At 41.2% G+C, this 12591-nt stretch overlaps 1 protein-coding gene across 4 annotated transcripts in view; it reads left to right on the forward strand.

Moving 5' to 3' along the window:
• Window positions 1–12591, forward strand: part of b3gat1a (beta-1,3-glucuronyltransferase 1 (glucuronosyltransferase P) a) — a 72311-nt gene that overhangs the window by 56150 nt on the left and 3570 nt on the right. For 2 of the 4 annotated variants that reach the window (XM_051398353.1, XM_051398352.1), the window contains exons 4-8: window positions 508–650; window positions 2956–3027; window positions 3133–3644; window positions 8168–8464; window positions 11456–11562. In XM_051398353.1, coding sequence (XP_051254313.1) covers window positions 539–650; window positions 2956–3027; window positions 3133–3644; window positions 8168–8464; window positions 11456–11542 — 1080 coding nt within the window. In that variant the 5' untranslated portion in view covers window positions 508–538 and the 3' untranslated portion in view covers window positions 11543–11562. The remainder of the gene's footprint in view (window positions 1–507; window positions 651–2955; window positions 3028–3132; window positions 3645–8167; window positions 8465–11455; window positions 11563–12591) is intronic. The other 2 variants (XM_051398354.1, XM_051398355.1) reach the window with 2 other exon arrangements.

A 12591-nucleotide genomic window follows, 5' to 3' on the forward strand; every position in this document is an offset into this window, starting at 1 on the left:
AGAGCACGAGCTCCTGCTCCATGGCCTCCTCCAGTGGCTTCCTATGACCTTCGTCTCGTTGGCTGTGACACACTTACAGTTACCATTTCAATATGCAGCCTTTATGTTTTAACTTCTTAGTTTTCTGCGTAGGTTGAACAACTGTCACCTGCTCCATCATCATACTCTTAATGTCTTTAGTGAGGCTGTTATGGTGCTGTGTTTGCTGCAGAATAATATTTTAGAGTAGACTGACAGAACCAAAGTTTTCACTTTCCTCATGAATATCAGTGTCCCCTAGTGCCTAATATTATGTTTCTGAGTCTGTTAATTATAATTAAGGTCCTGTGAATGTGCCCTATTCATTGTCATTTGCTTGAATCTGACGCAGGTTATTTCTCTAAATGTTTGATACGTGCAGTTACGAACACCAATTCAAACATTTCATCATTTTTTCAGGGTTTTCCCAAGTGACTTGACCTGAACTATAAAAGGTGGACTGATAAAACATCCATTTTTTTTTTCCAGGTAATGCCGAGCCAAATAACCAATCCTGGAGATGCCGAAGAGAAGAGATATTCTTGCCATCGTGTTGATCGTGTTACCCTGGACTCTGCTCATCACTGTTTGGCACCAAAGCGCTATAGCTCCACTCCTCGCCATCCGCAAGGGTACGCAGTGCACTGCACTCCACTGACAATATCCAACTTGAAGTGGGTCCTCGAACCTAACACTACACTTCAGAATTAGACAATAGGCCGTTCATTTAGAGGCACTCAGTAACCATGACCATCAGCTTCATCACAGCGCAATAACACTTGTCCAGTCGTTGTAAATCTCATCAGTGTGGATGGTTTATGTGCATGAGGAAGAGTTAGAAGTTACCTTATATGCTCTCATACACATAAGAGTTATTTTTATATTTTTGCTGTATGAGTTGAATAGAATGAATTGTTCAGCTGTTTCTAACATGCAATATTTTTCTTCTGTTGATAATATCTTTCCCAGTACAGTATGCTAATAAACATTTTCCTTTCGCAGTATTCACACAGCCTATCCCCATCCCATCAATCCATATTTTCTTCTTGGTGACGCTCAACCACACACAGCATGTAGCACACGGCAGCATGTCAATCATTCATTTTATCCATTTAGGTTAAATTATTCCCCAGTTTCACACAGTGGACATTCATTCCAGAGTTAGTTTAATCATCAAATTGAAATAATAACTGTCTGCTTGTTCAGCTTCATGGAATATATTGTGTCCACGTGTAATATCACATTTGCACAGCAGGCTGAGTCATTAATACACATACTCCTGGGCGTCCCAATCATCCCCTAGGGACCACAAACCAACGGTGTAAAATGTCAAGTATGCTGCAGAGTAAACAAACCCAAATTAGAGCGACAGCAAATCAATAGCGCTCTTTGCCCTCTTCTTATAATGTCATGAATGCCCATACAGGGGTTAACAAACAAAACAGGTTTACAAAAATGACCCAAGGCAGTCTGGAGTCAACAGAACTTACAAATGATTATATATTTATTAAATCATTTGTTTTTGCAGTTTGCATCTAAACACCTAAATTAGTGTTTGATTAGCTGACAATCATAGAAAATAATGCCAAAAGGCGGCCTTTTATGAAAAAGATGTAAACAATAAACTGCATACAATACTTTTAATATCTTATGCGATATAGTGAAGACACAATGAAGTGTAAAAAATATATTTTTTGCCAGTGCTATCTGACCCAGCTTTACACACTGGCTTCCCTTTGTGTGCTCTTAAAAGAGAAGCTAGGGGGTTTTTGGCAGAGTGCTCGCTGGCAGCCTCTGTTGAACATCTGGCCATCAGCAGATTGTGTTAATCTGTGTGCTGCAGAAAAATCCTCCTCATGTTGGAGGTGCGAATGGAGCTCGGGCAGAACAGTGACAAAGATTGCCATTAGCTGTGGCACAATGAAAAGAAATTAACAACCTTAATGGTTCTATAATCATATTCTATCCATCATGACCAAACTATTGGGCCCAAAACAACACAGCCTCACTGGAGTCAACTCAGTATATGTCAGCTGACTGACTGACCACAGTTTACATGCAAGTTGTGAGTAAGTGGTTACATATTTCTCACTTGAACATTCAAAATTGTAATTACCGTCCCACAGAAGAAATAAACAAGAAAAAAGCTGTGTGCTAGTAGCACAGCAGTCACTGCTGTAGCTGTAATGCCCAACATGACATGTTGAATACCCAGACATTGATTCTCACCTGAAGTTTTGTAGTTGGCTGCACCACCACCCCTATTTCATACAAAAATGAAACCCCCAGTTTCTTGTGAAAGTCTTTTAAGCACTTTATGTGCAGCTGCATTTGCAGCTTTTGTCTTCATGGACCCAAAGAGAATACAGATAAAACACAAACTTTTTTTTTGCATGCGTGTCTCTAGGCAGATCTCCATAAGGACATGTGGAATCTGAAAATTAATACTTAAACCCTTGGAGCCATTTAAGAGACTAAACATATTGGTAGTGGAGTTTGTGATTGTGTTTAGTCCAACAACTAAAAGTGAGGTCCAACAAGTTCCTACTTGATAACAGTACCAATCAAGACTCTGCTCACAGCAATCACAGCCATTTATAGCATTTTGAGATCTCTGTAGCAAAATATATTATTAAATGTGAACACTGAGACTTCCTGATTTCAGAAAAATAACTCATAGCTGTGTTTATTGCAGGGAAGTAACATAGTGGTAGTAAGCTACCCAGAGCATTGGAAGTCTGTGGTGGAGTCTGAACATAAAAAGAGGTCATGTCAACTGGATCCACATACCCACATTTTTTCTTTCTTTATAAAGAAAAGCCCAAAGGCAACGCTGGGGGAATAGCAAGGCTCATCTCTCCCCTCCTTTTCTTTGCGCTGTCTCTCTGTCCATCAGCTGTGTTATCCTCTCACGGTGCCTGCTTTCACTTTTTGCAGCCTGTCACCACCTAGTAAAAGAGATCTTTATCATTCCAGAGAGGCTTGCAGTCCGCCACCACCGGCTCTCAGGTACACTTTACCCCCATTGGGTTTAAGTCACCTGAGGCAAATATACAAAGGGCAGCCCAAGGTTGCACTAATGCCTTACATGTCTTCTTATCCCCAAATCTGCAGATGATGGTGTTGAGGGCAAGAGGGAGGCAGGTGGCCAGGCGCAGGACTCCAAGGAATACTGTGCCTCAGATAAGGACATTGTGGAGGTGGTGAGAACAGAGTATGTGTACACGCGGCCTCCACCCTGGTCCGATGTGCTGCCTACCATACACATCATCACCCCCACATATAGCAGACCAGTACAGAAGGCTGAGCTGACACGGCTGGCAAACACCTTCCTCCACGTTCCCAACCTGCATTGGATCCTGGTGGAGGACTCGCAAAGGAGAACGCCTCTTGTCACGCGGCTCCTCCGGGAAACAGGGCTTAACTACACGCACCTCAATGTAGAGACGCCCAGGAACTATAAGCTGCGGGGTGACACTCGGGACCCCAGAATCCCCAGGGGGACCATGCAGAGGAATCTGGCCCTGCGGTGGCTGAGGGAGACCTTCAACGCCAACAGCAGCCAAGCTGGAATCGTCTACTTTGCTGACGATGACAACACATATAGCTTGGAGCTGTTTGAGGAGGTCAGTGTTGATATATTTCATGTATTTTTATGAAAATGGCGAGGAAGACAAGGGACAATGAGAGTATTGTTTTGATATTTACAAAATGTCTCACAATTCAGTGCTGTGGTGAGTTGATGTTTGCTATGATACATCAGCTGCAAACGATGGCTAGCATGTACATGTAGCTGAATTATTCTTACCATAATCCAATAACCTCCAACCTTAACGTATTAAGTATTCCCAGCTTACATCTTTTAAAGCCCACATCTTTTGTAATCTTACGCTGAAACCTAACCTTAGTTTGTACACACCAAATGTTGCCAACTCCTCACCACTATTGACAATTCTCAAGCTCCATCCACCTTTCAATTGCTGCACCGCTGATGTCCACTTGACTGTCAGAAAAACAAACCGTGTGCAGAGTGCACGGTAAGTAATTCAGGGGGCCTGGGAGATTGAACGATTCCCAGCAAAAACACACAGGCCAGCTGGTTATGCTTTCTTAGATAGCTTGAAATCTCAGCAGCCATTCGGCCAACAGAGGAGCGGCTGGAATTGATCAACAGAGCCAAAAATCAGTGAACCTTCAGCAATATATTATGGTCATGTTGGGCAAAGATCCGGCAAAATAAAACTGCACTTTTAAATATGCTCTAAAATGTTATGTCTAAATGAAAAAAAGTTATATTGTGTGTGAATTTTTAGTGCATGGCAAAAGGAATCTTGTCAATGATATTCTGTACTGTAAGTGTATATTCCTATTGGAATAGTATGGGATAACAAATACGCACAAATGTAAATGTTTTAAAATTGCATTGCTTTCTTTTGGATCTATCTGTGTCATTTTAGTTTAATATAAAGTATATATCAAGTGAAACATATTATATATCATACAGCCGTTCCCAGAGCCATATACTGTGGCATCTGTGGCATGTTATGTAGGGAGGAGTTGGACTATATAAATTCCCAGTTACTTCCCAGCATTTTTTTTTTTAGCTCTTAACAAGCATAGTCAGGGATGTGGAGCTAGTGGAGGAGAGAAGTTTGGGCATGTAATCAGTACATCTCAGGCCATCCATCTTGACATCAGTTGAATTACCTGAGCGGACACAGCCTAGGTCCTCTGAGTATTAGCCTCAAGTCTTGTTAGTAGTGCAGACGGGGTCCGTAGTAAATGGAGCGCTGGGTATTGACGGGGCCTGTCATTACCTTTCTCTGGGAATCAGCTGAAGTGCTCTGTCTCCCTCAGAGGCCCTCCATCACCTCCAACAGGCCTATTTATGAGCCAGAGTAACGGCCCTGAGGGGGAGAGAGAGAGGCGGAGAGGGAGAGACAGAAAAAGAACGAGAGAAAAAGAGAAAGTGACAGCCAGACAGACAGAAGGCAGAGTTGACTGCAACTACAGTATAGTTTGCTGACACCATAGTAAAAATTCAGTAGTTTGCTGACACCATAGTAAATATTCAGAGTGCCTCAACAGCTTGAAAACAGATAGGCGTTTAAGTGACTCCTACAGTGTGGAGACAAGGTTAAAGATTGATGCACGCTGATCCATGTGTTAAAAATAGGCTCATCGTTTTCTCCTGGTTAATCTAAAGTTAACTAATCCTTTGATTTTGAGCAATAACAAAACATTTTTAAATCTAATTGTAAAATAAATGAAAACTAGTTTGAGATTGTTACATGCTGATGAGCTGCCGACATCAAGTAAAACGGTCAAATCGAATAAAACCTCTCTGTTTAAAAACTAAAATTAGGTGAGAGCAGACACAGTTGTAGCCACTCAAAACTGTTTCACTAAGAGCTCATTTGTTATCATTTGAACATAAGTACACAAATGTTCTTTTTTGGGGGGTTTCTTTCTGTAGAAGATGAACTGGTAGTAAAACAAATTTAAAATAAATAATGTCAGAGCCAAATCTGGACGTAGGGACAGTTTAAACATGTGAATAAATGGTTGTTACATGTTTATATGGAATCAAATGAATGTATCTTGTGTTACTGTATATATATGATATTGTACAGAGTATTGAAGACAGGTAGCCAGTGCAAGACTGACTGTAATTGTTGTAACTGTACAAACATCACATCTGTTGCCAGAGAATTTGGTGCTGTAGATTAGTATTGTTTTCCACGTATTCATACCCACTGTGTGAATACAGTCTCAGTCTTTCAGTAGCTCTGGTGCATACAGTCCTCTATTAAATTAATACTTTTTAGGCCATGCCTTAATGAAAACAAACAACAAAAAAACTCATGAAAAATTCATTTCTCACAGTTAAAGTACACCACCCTGTAAAGAACTCCATAAATTATTGAGACTTCATAAGAAAAGTTTATGGTTCCTTCCCAAACCACAAAGTTATTTACAGGCCTGTGCTATTTTGAACCAATGCTCTCAGTTCACAATTTCAGCCTTTAAGAATAATTGTCAACAAATTTAATTCAAAAGAATGACGCAAACCACAAAAGCAGAATTTGTGTTGCAGGGTTGGATGATTTTGACAAAATCTAATATAACATGTCAGGATTGACATATTATGATATTTTGACTAATGGAGCTTTCATATTATATTTACACTCACAAAATTATAATTAGTAAGGAAAACATTATGATTCTGTCATGATTTCAGCTATTTATTTGATATTTTAAAAATAATATATGTTCTACTTTATTGTATGTTGGAATTTACTGGCTCTATTTGTAATGCAAAGTGGGATATCCACCAACTTAATTCTGCATATTTTAAATATACATTTATAATGAATTACATGGAAATTAAAATCTAAATAACTCGCCTATTGTTTGGACAAAGACTTGAATCCTCAGACTCCTCCGATGGAAACAATGAATGACAGTTCTGTTTTTCTGCACCCTTAAGAGCTGATTAATGTACCTGGATGGCTGCCTTCTTTTGTGCCTGAATATATTTTCTTTGTATTGCTTCTTTGACTATTTTGAAACATGGGCACTGTCTCTGAAGACCTCTTTCTGAGTGGAAATAGAGCTTAAACACACACATAGGCATTCAAGTACCAACTGTAGCAACAGTGAACCAAAAAAAAAGCTGAACAAACACACATCATATTTACCAGAATGGGACAAGAGGAACTTTGTTGTGTTTTCATTTGCTTGGGTGCCAGCAGAAGAGGGATTTGTGCTGTTTTACTCTGGCTGATATTCCCACCAGAGGTAGCAGGAGGAACACTCTTTTCCACATTTTCAGTATAGATGGGAAAGTGACAAGCCTCTTGATGTTTCCTGCACAGCGTCTGATTTATGCTTCCCTTTGATTTAAGCTGTGCATATATATATATATATATATGTGTGAGGGAAGCAGGCAGGTGACGTTTGGGCAAAATGGGTCATTGGTTAGATTCAGTTGTGGCCTGGCTACAAAAAACCTGGCAAGACAACCTGTAAGAAGGTTCTTAAAGCAGCTCCTCAGCATTCAAAAGCAGTTTTTGTAAATGGGTAACAGTATGGAAAATGCAGGGTATCACTAACAAACCACATGTAGGGCATATAACAGCAGGAAAAATTACTGTGATCGCATATATAAAATTATAGCAGCGCAGTCACAAGGACTTGATCTCTCTTCAACCATTAACACCCAGAGCTCATTAAGACCAACCATCCTGCCAAATCTTATCTGGATGCCTGGCACAGTCATTTTCCCTATAGCTCAAATCCAGAGATTCCCATAAGCCCCCAGCCTGTTTAACACCCTGCTTCTCACTGATCCCCTGGACTGACCACACAGCAGCCCATCAAGTCACACACCAATCTAACACAGAAGCCCACCATATCACGCACCAGTGCTTGCATGCTCTTATATGCATGCAAGCACTCTAATGTATCTTATACCATAAACACACGTACTAGATACTGTACATGCACTTGCACCTTCGTTTTAAATAGACTGTCCTCCAGAGAGGCACCAGCATCATTATTTCTGCTGCATTGAGTTTGATTAAATGACTCTGTTCCTAAACCTTCCTCTTCCCTCATTGTAAAAACGTATCTTTTATGACTGCAGCAGTTCTTGTCCAAATGGCAAAGACTCACTGAGAGGCAGGCAAAGAAAAGGGCGGCGTGATCGTTTGATGCTGGATGATTAAAGGATAAAAATAAAGGAGGACGGAGGTGCTCTACCTTGAAGTATCTCCTCTGCCAACCAGCGACTAGAGCCACTTGCTCTAATGGCTTGGCTCCTTCAAAGCCTCTTGGCACTGTCCGCTTTTCCTCTCTTTAAAGATGGTTGTGTCTAATTATCTCATTGTAAGGCAGCTGTTGAACAATGTGTGTGATCTGCTTTCATCTAACAGTGTGTCAGCTGCACACGGCACAATGGTTTGGTCAATATTCACCGTCTTTCAGAATGAATAATAGCAGCAGCTCTAAAAACCCTGCGTCCATGCTCTGCTGTAACGCTGGCAGCTGATGCTCAAATACTGTCTCACTGTCATGTACGCTTTTTCAGATGACTAATTCGCTCTCTTCCCTCCTCCATTTCTCTTCTCAACTCTCCCCTCACTAGATGAGATCGACTCGGAAAGTTTCAGTGTGGCCTGTGGCCTTTGTGGGCGGCTTGCGGTATGAGTCCCCCAAAGTCAATGCAGCTGGAAAGGTCTACGGCTGGAAGACGGTGTTCGACCCCCATCGGCCCTTTGCCATCGACATGGCTGGCTTTGCCATCAACCTGAGGCTCATCCTCTTCAAGCCACAGGCGTATTTTAAGCTTCGTGGGGTGAAGGGAGGCTACCAGGAGAGTAGTTTGCTCCGGGAACTTGTCACACTCAACGACCTGGAGCCTAAAGCAGCCAATTGCACTAAGGTAATTTATTTTTCCTTTTCAGCAGCTTGACTTGAGCAGTGAGTAGTTAAGGGATAGCCTGAACTTTTTCTGAGGATGGTACAAACTGCTGTAGCCAGTTGTGGAAGAAGTATATAGATCCTTTACTTAAGTAAAAGTACCTATAGACAAATCAACGTCAAATTTGAGTCCTCGATTAAAAATCCAACTAAAGTAAAAGTACAAATGTCTCATCATAAAAATTGACCTAAAGTATCAAAAGTAAAAGCACTGTTTCTGAGGTTCAATGGATGCTGTAACTGATAGATTATTATATATAACACTGTTATTAATACTGATGCATCAGTGTGTAAACAGCATTTTACTGCTGTAGCTGCTCTAGGTTTTAACTACTTCTGTCTAGTGGTTCCCAACTTAAGGGTCCTCTAAGGGCTTACAAGACAAATCTGAGAGGTTGTGAAAAAAAAAGTTATACAAATCTGTATTCATTTTTCAACTTTTCTCTAATCTTGATTTTCTTGGTGAAATCAAACCATCAAGCGTTATAGAGAAATTCTCTATAATGAAACTGCTAAGAACTTTAGTGCTTTTAGTAAGAGGTCACAAGCCAAACAGGTCGGGGGTTACTGGTTCAATCTTTACCCACACATTGTATTTTATAAGCTTATCATGTATGTTTCTATTGTAAATTTGTAATCTGTAAAGCAATGAGTTACTATAGTTGTACAATGAATACAGTGTAGTAAAAAGTGCATTTTACTTTTAAATGTAGTGGAGTAGAGGTATGAAGCAGTAGAAAATGGAAGGAATTCATTCCTGCACTGACTGTAGCATACCAAAACCACAACCTGCATATCAGGTGACATCACCTTGAAAATGTCTTGTTAAATCTTTTTCTTTACAGTTAAACCATCTGTGTAAGCGTAAAAAAACTATTTAGTTTTTCACAGTTTAAATCAACCAACTGATTGTCACTCTCAGCATCAGATATAATTATTATAGCTAACTTTCTAGCATCATACTACTAACACCATTGCAAGCATGCTGCCTTGATAATGCAATATATGGGACACATACCAAAACACAACAAGGATGTGGAACTGTGACTTCCCATAAACAAATGAATAAAGACACTAGCAGAAACTTCCAACACATGGTTCCCTTATAAAGCCCATAAATTATTTATTAGATATTTCGCAAAATACACTTATTGGCTTTCTTGCCAAACTTTATAGAGATGCTGGTTGGCAGATTCTGTTACCTTTGGACACAGCCAGGCTAGCAGTTTCCAGTCTTAATGGTAAGCTGAGCAAACCGGCTGCTGGCTGTAGCTTCAGATTTAGCTCACAGATATGAGAGTAGCATCGATCTTCCCATCTAACTCTGCAAGAAAGCAAATAAAAGCACATTTCCCAAAATGTCAAAGTATTCCTTTAAAAAAGACCAAATGACATTGAACCACAGCACTTCCCTTATGACAAGGTGAAGCCTGTTATTTAAAATGGTCTTGCAACATTACATGACTATGATGCAAATGAGCATATCATAGGTGTTTGATGCCCCAAAATTACTTGATTAAGCTGCCTGAGCTGAAAAAATAAAAAAAAAATAAATCAACAAACTTGTGAGGCTACTGGTTTGCACATCCTCCCCTATGTTCCTCCTCAACAATATAAATCCATGTATTTCTTGGCAAATAAAATTTATGAAAACATGATGGTCCAACGGTCAGAATGTGAATTAGAGTAAATGTGTTGCTGAAAAGTTGGATGTCATTGTTTATATTTCTAACACTGCCCACATGCACTCTTGCACATACACACACACACACACACACACACACACACACACACACACACACACACACACACACACACACACACACACACACACACACACATGCCCAACACACATTAGAGAAAGGGACTTGAGGTTAGCAGCAGCAGCAGCAGCAACACTCTTCTCCATGCCCACTTCACCATTCCTTCTTACGGCCCTTGGTCTGGGTCACATCGCTAAGTCTCTCTGGGCATAGAGGAGTCAGCCAGAGGGCTTTAGCTTGCCAGTATCCACACTGCAATCACACACACACAAAAAGAGAGAGATAGAGCGAGTGGAAAGGAAGGGAGAGAGAGATACTTTCAGCCAGCTTTTTCTCCTGCTCTCCCCCAGCCATTCAGAGGGGTAAATGAAAAGAGGGGATTCAGGGAATGGCTGAGAGAGCGGAATTGGAGTTAGGGGAGAGGGGGGCGGGAAGGTAGGGACGTCACACTGATTACAGATGAGGGCAGGGACAGAAAGAAGAGCAGGAGGGAAAGAGAAAGAAAAAAAGGGGAATGTCGTGCATGGGCATCTCTCTTCCTTATAATCTACCACTTCAGATGCGAGTGTGAATATTAACCTTCCCCTACACCTGAGGAAAGTGGGAGTGGGCTCCTGGCACATCTCAAACACACCCCATGCATAATTCATGGATGCTGCCATGGTGAGATGAAAGGCAGGAGGGTTCCAACACAGAGGAGAGCAGGGAAAATGAGCTTGCCACTTTTTTTTTTCTTTTCTGGCCCTCTGTTCCCCTTGCCATCCGTTTCCTGGATGTTTGTCCGGTCTCTGGGGCCAAATGAACCCAGTCTGAAGGCTCGGTTGCACAATAGCATACCCAGAAGAACTGTGAGAAGAACTGTGCTACCTACACAGGCAAAAACCTTGTACATAGTGTATCGAAAAATTTTGAGGAGAGTTGAGGACTTTACACAGGGCAAGCTGAGAGGGATGTTTCATATTTGTAAGATAACACACTCGTGTGGTCTCTCTTCACCCCCTTCTAATGCAGGGTTCACACTCAAGTAGCTCTTTACACACACAGACAGGTCCTGTTGGAGCTATAACCGGAATTGACTGTTTTGAAGAACATGAGGCCGAGTGGGAGCTGAAAGGGATAGTACACTGAATGAGTGCATTAGGGGAACAGCATGTTACTAATATTGTTGTTGTTTGTGTTTTTCTCACCAGATACTTGTTTGGCACACGAGAACGGAGAAACCTGTCCTTGTAAACGAGGGGAAAAAGGGATTTACAGACCCCAATGTGGAGATCTGACTGTTTCCTCTCAGACCACGGTAAATAAATAATATTTCATACACCTTGAAATACCTTCCAGTACTCATATAAACAAATTTCCTTCAGAAAGGGAAATGGAAATGTCATGATCATTTTCACATGGGTTCACTTAAACCGGTCAGACTACAGAAGTTTTGGCCTGATTTGTTCCAATTCACGCCCAACAATCAGAGGAGAAATCTGGCTTGGGACCTCGGTCGGGACCAATGGTCAGGCCAAATTATTCGATTTTTAACGTGAGGGGTTTACAGATCCAGTCCTAAACCTTCCAAATTGCTTGCAGACTCTTCGGGGCCTTTGGTATTTAGGAGTGAAGATTTGGATGATTACACCAGTACTTTCTGTGCAGGACCACAATAGCCAATGAGAGCTACAAGTCTACAAGGAGACATTTATGTTAAGGCCGCTACGCATGATCAGCAATTAAACCTCTCTGTGCTGGCTGTGTCATTGTTCTCCTATGGGGAAACGGTTGACTGGGTGCACTGCTCAAAATTGCCACAGTGAGCTTTGCTCAAAGTTCAAGTTATTTCAACTTTGACCTTGGCTGCCGCTGAACTTTAAAACCGCAGCCAATGAGATAACAGCTGTATGTGACATAGTGTAGCAGTGGCACATGCGAGCAGGGGAGGTAGAGAGCAGAGAGTGATGGAATATATTTAACTCTTCTCCAAAATCAACATTATAACACATTAAAAACATACCATAATCTCACCAGGAAAAGTAATGCATGAAAAAACAGCAGTCAAATGGAGCATCTACCAACTTTGTGACTAGGCATATAGTTTAGCTTGCTATAACTACTGCTAAAGTTTGTATTACACTGTATACTGTCAGTGGTTGGTAGCCTATGTATTTTTGCTGACTGCACTGCGCTTTGCCTCTCCAAGCACTTTGCTCTGTGCCCTGCCTTGCTGCAAGCACAGAGCAAATCTCTTATGTGGAGGCAGGTTTAGTCCCGGAGCAGCTGACGGTGTTGCCAAGCAACATTCTAGCCCTTGAGGCTAACGTTAGCTAGCATAGACAAC

Source organism: Dicentrarchus labrax, unplaced genomic scaffold (assembly GCF_905237075.1).
Source record: "Dicentrarchus labrax unplaced genomic scaffold, dlabrax2021, whole genome shotgun sequence".
Taxonomy (NCBI): Eukaryota; Metazoa; Chordata; class Actinopteri; family Moronidae; genus Dicentrarchus; species Dicentrarchus labrax.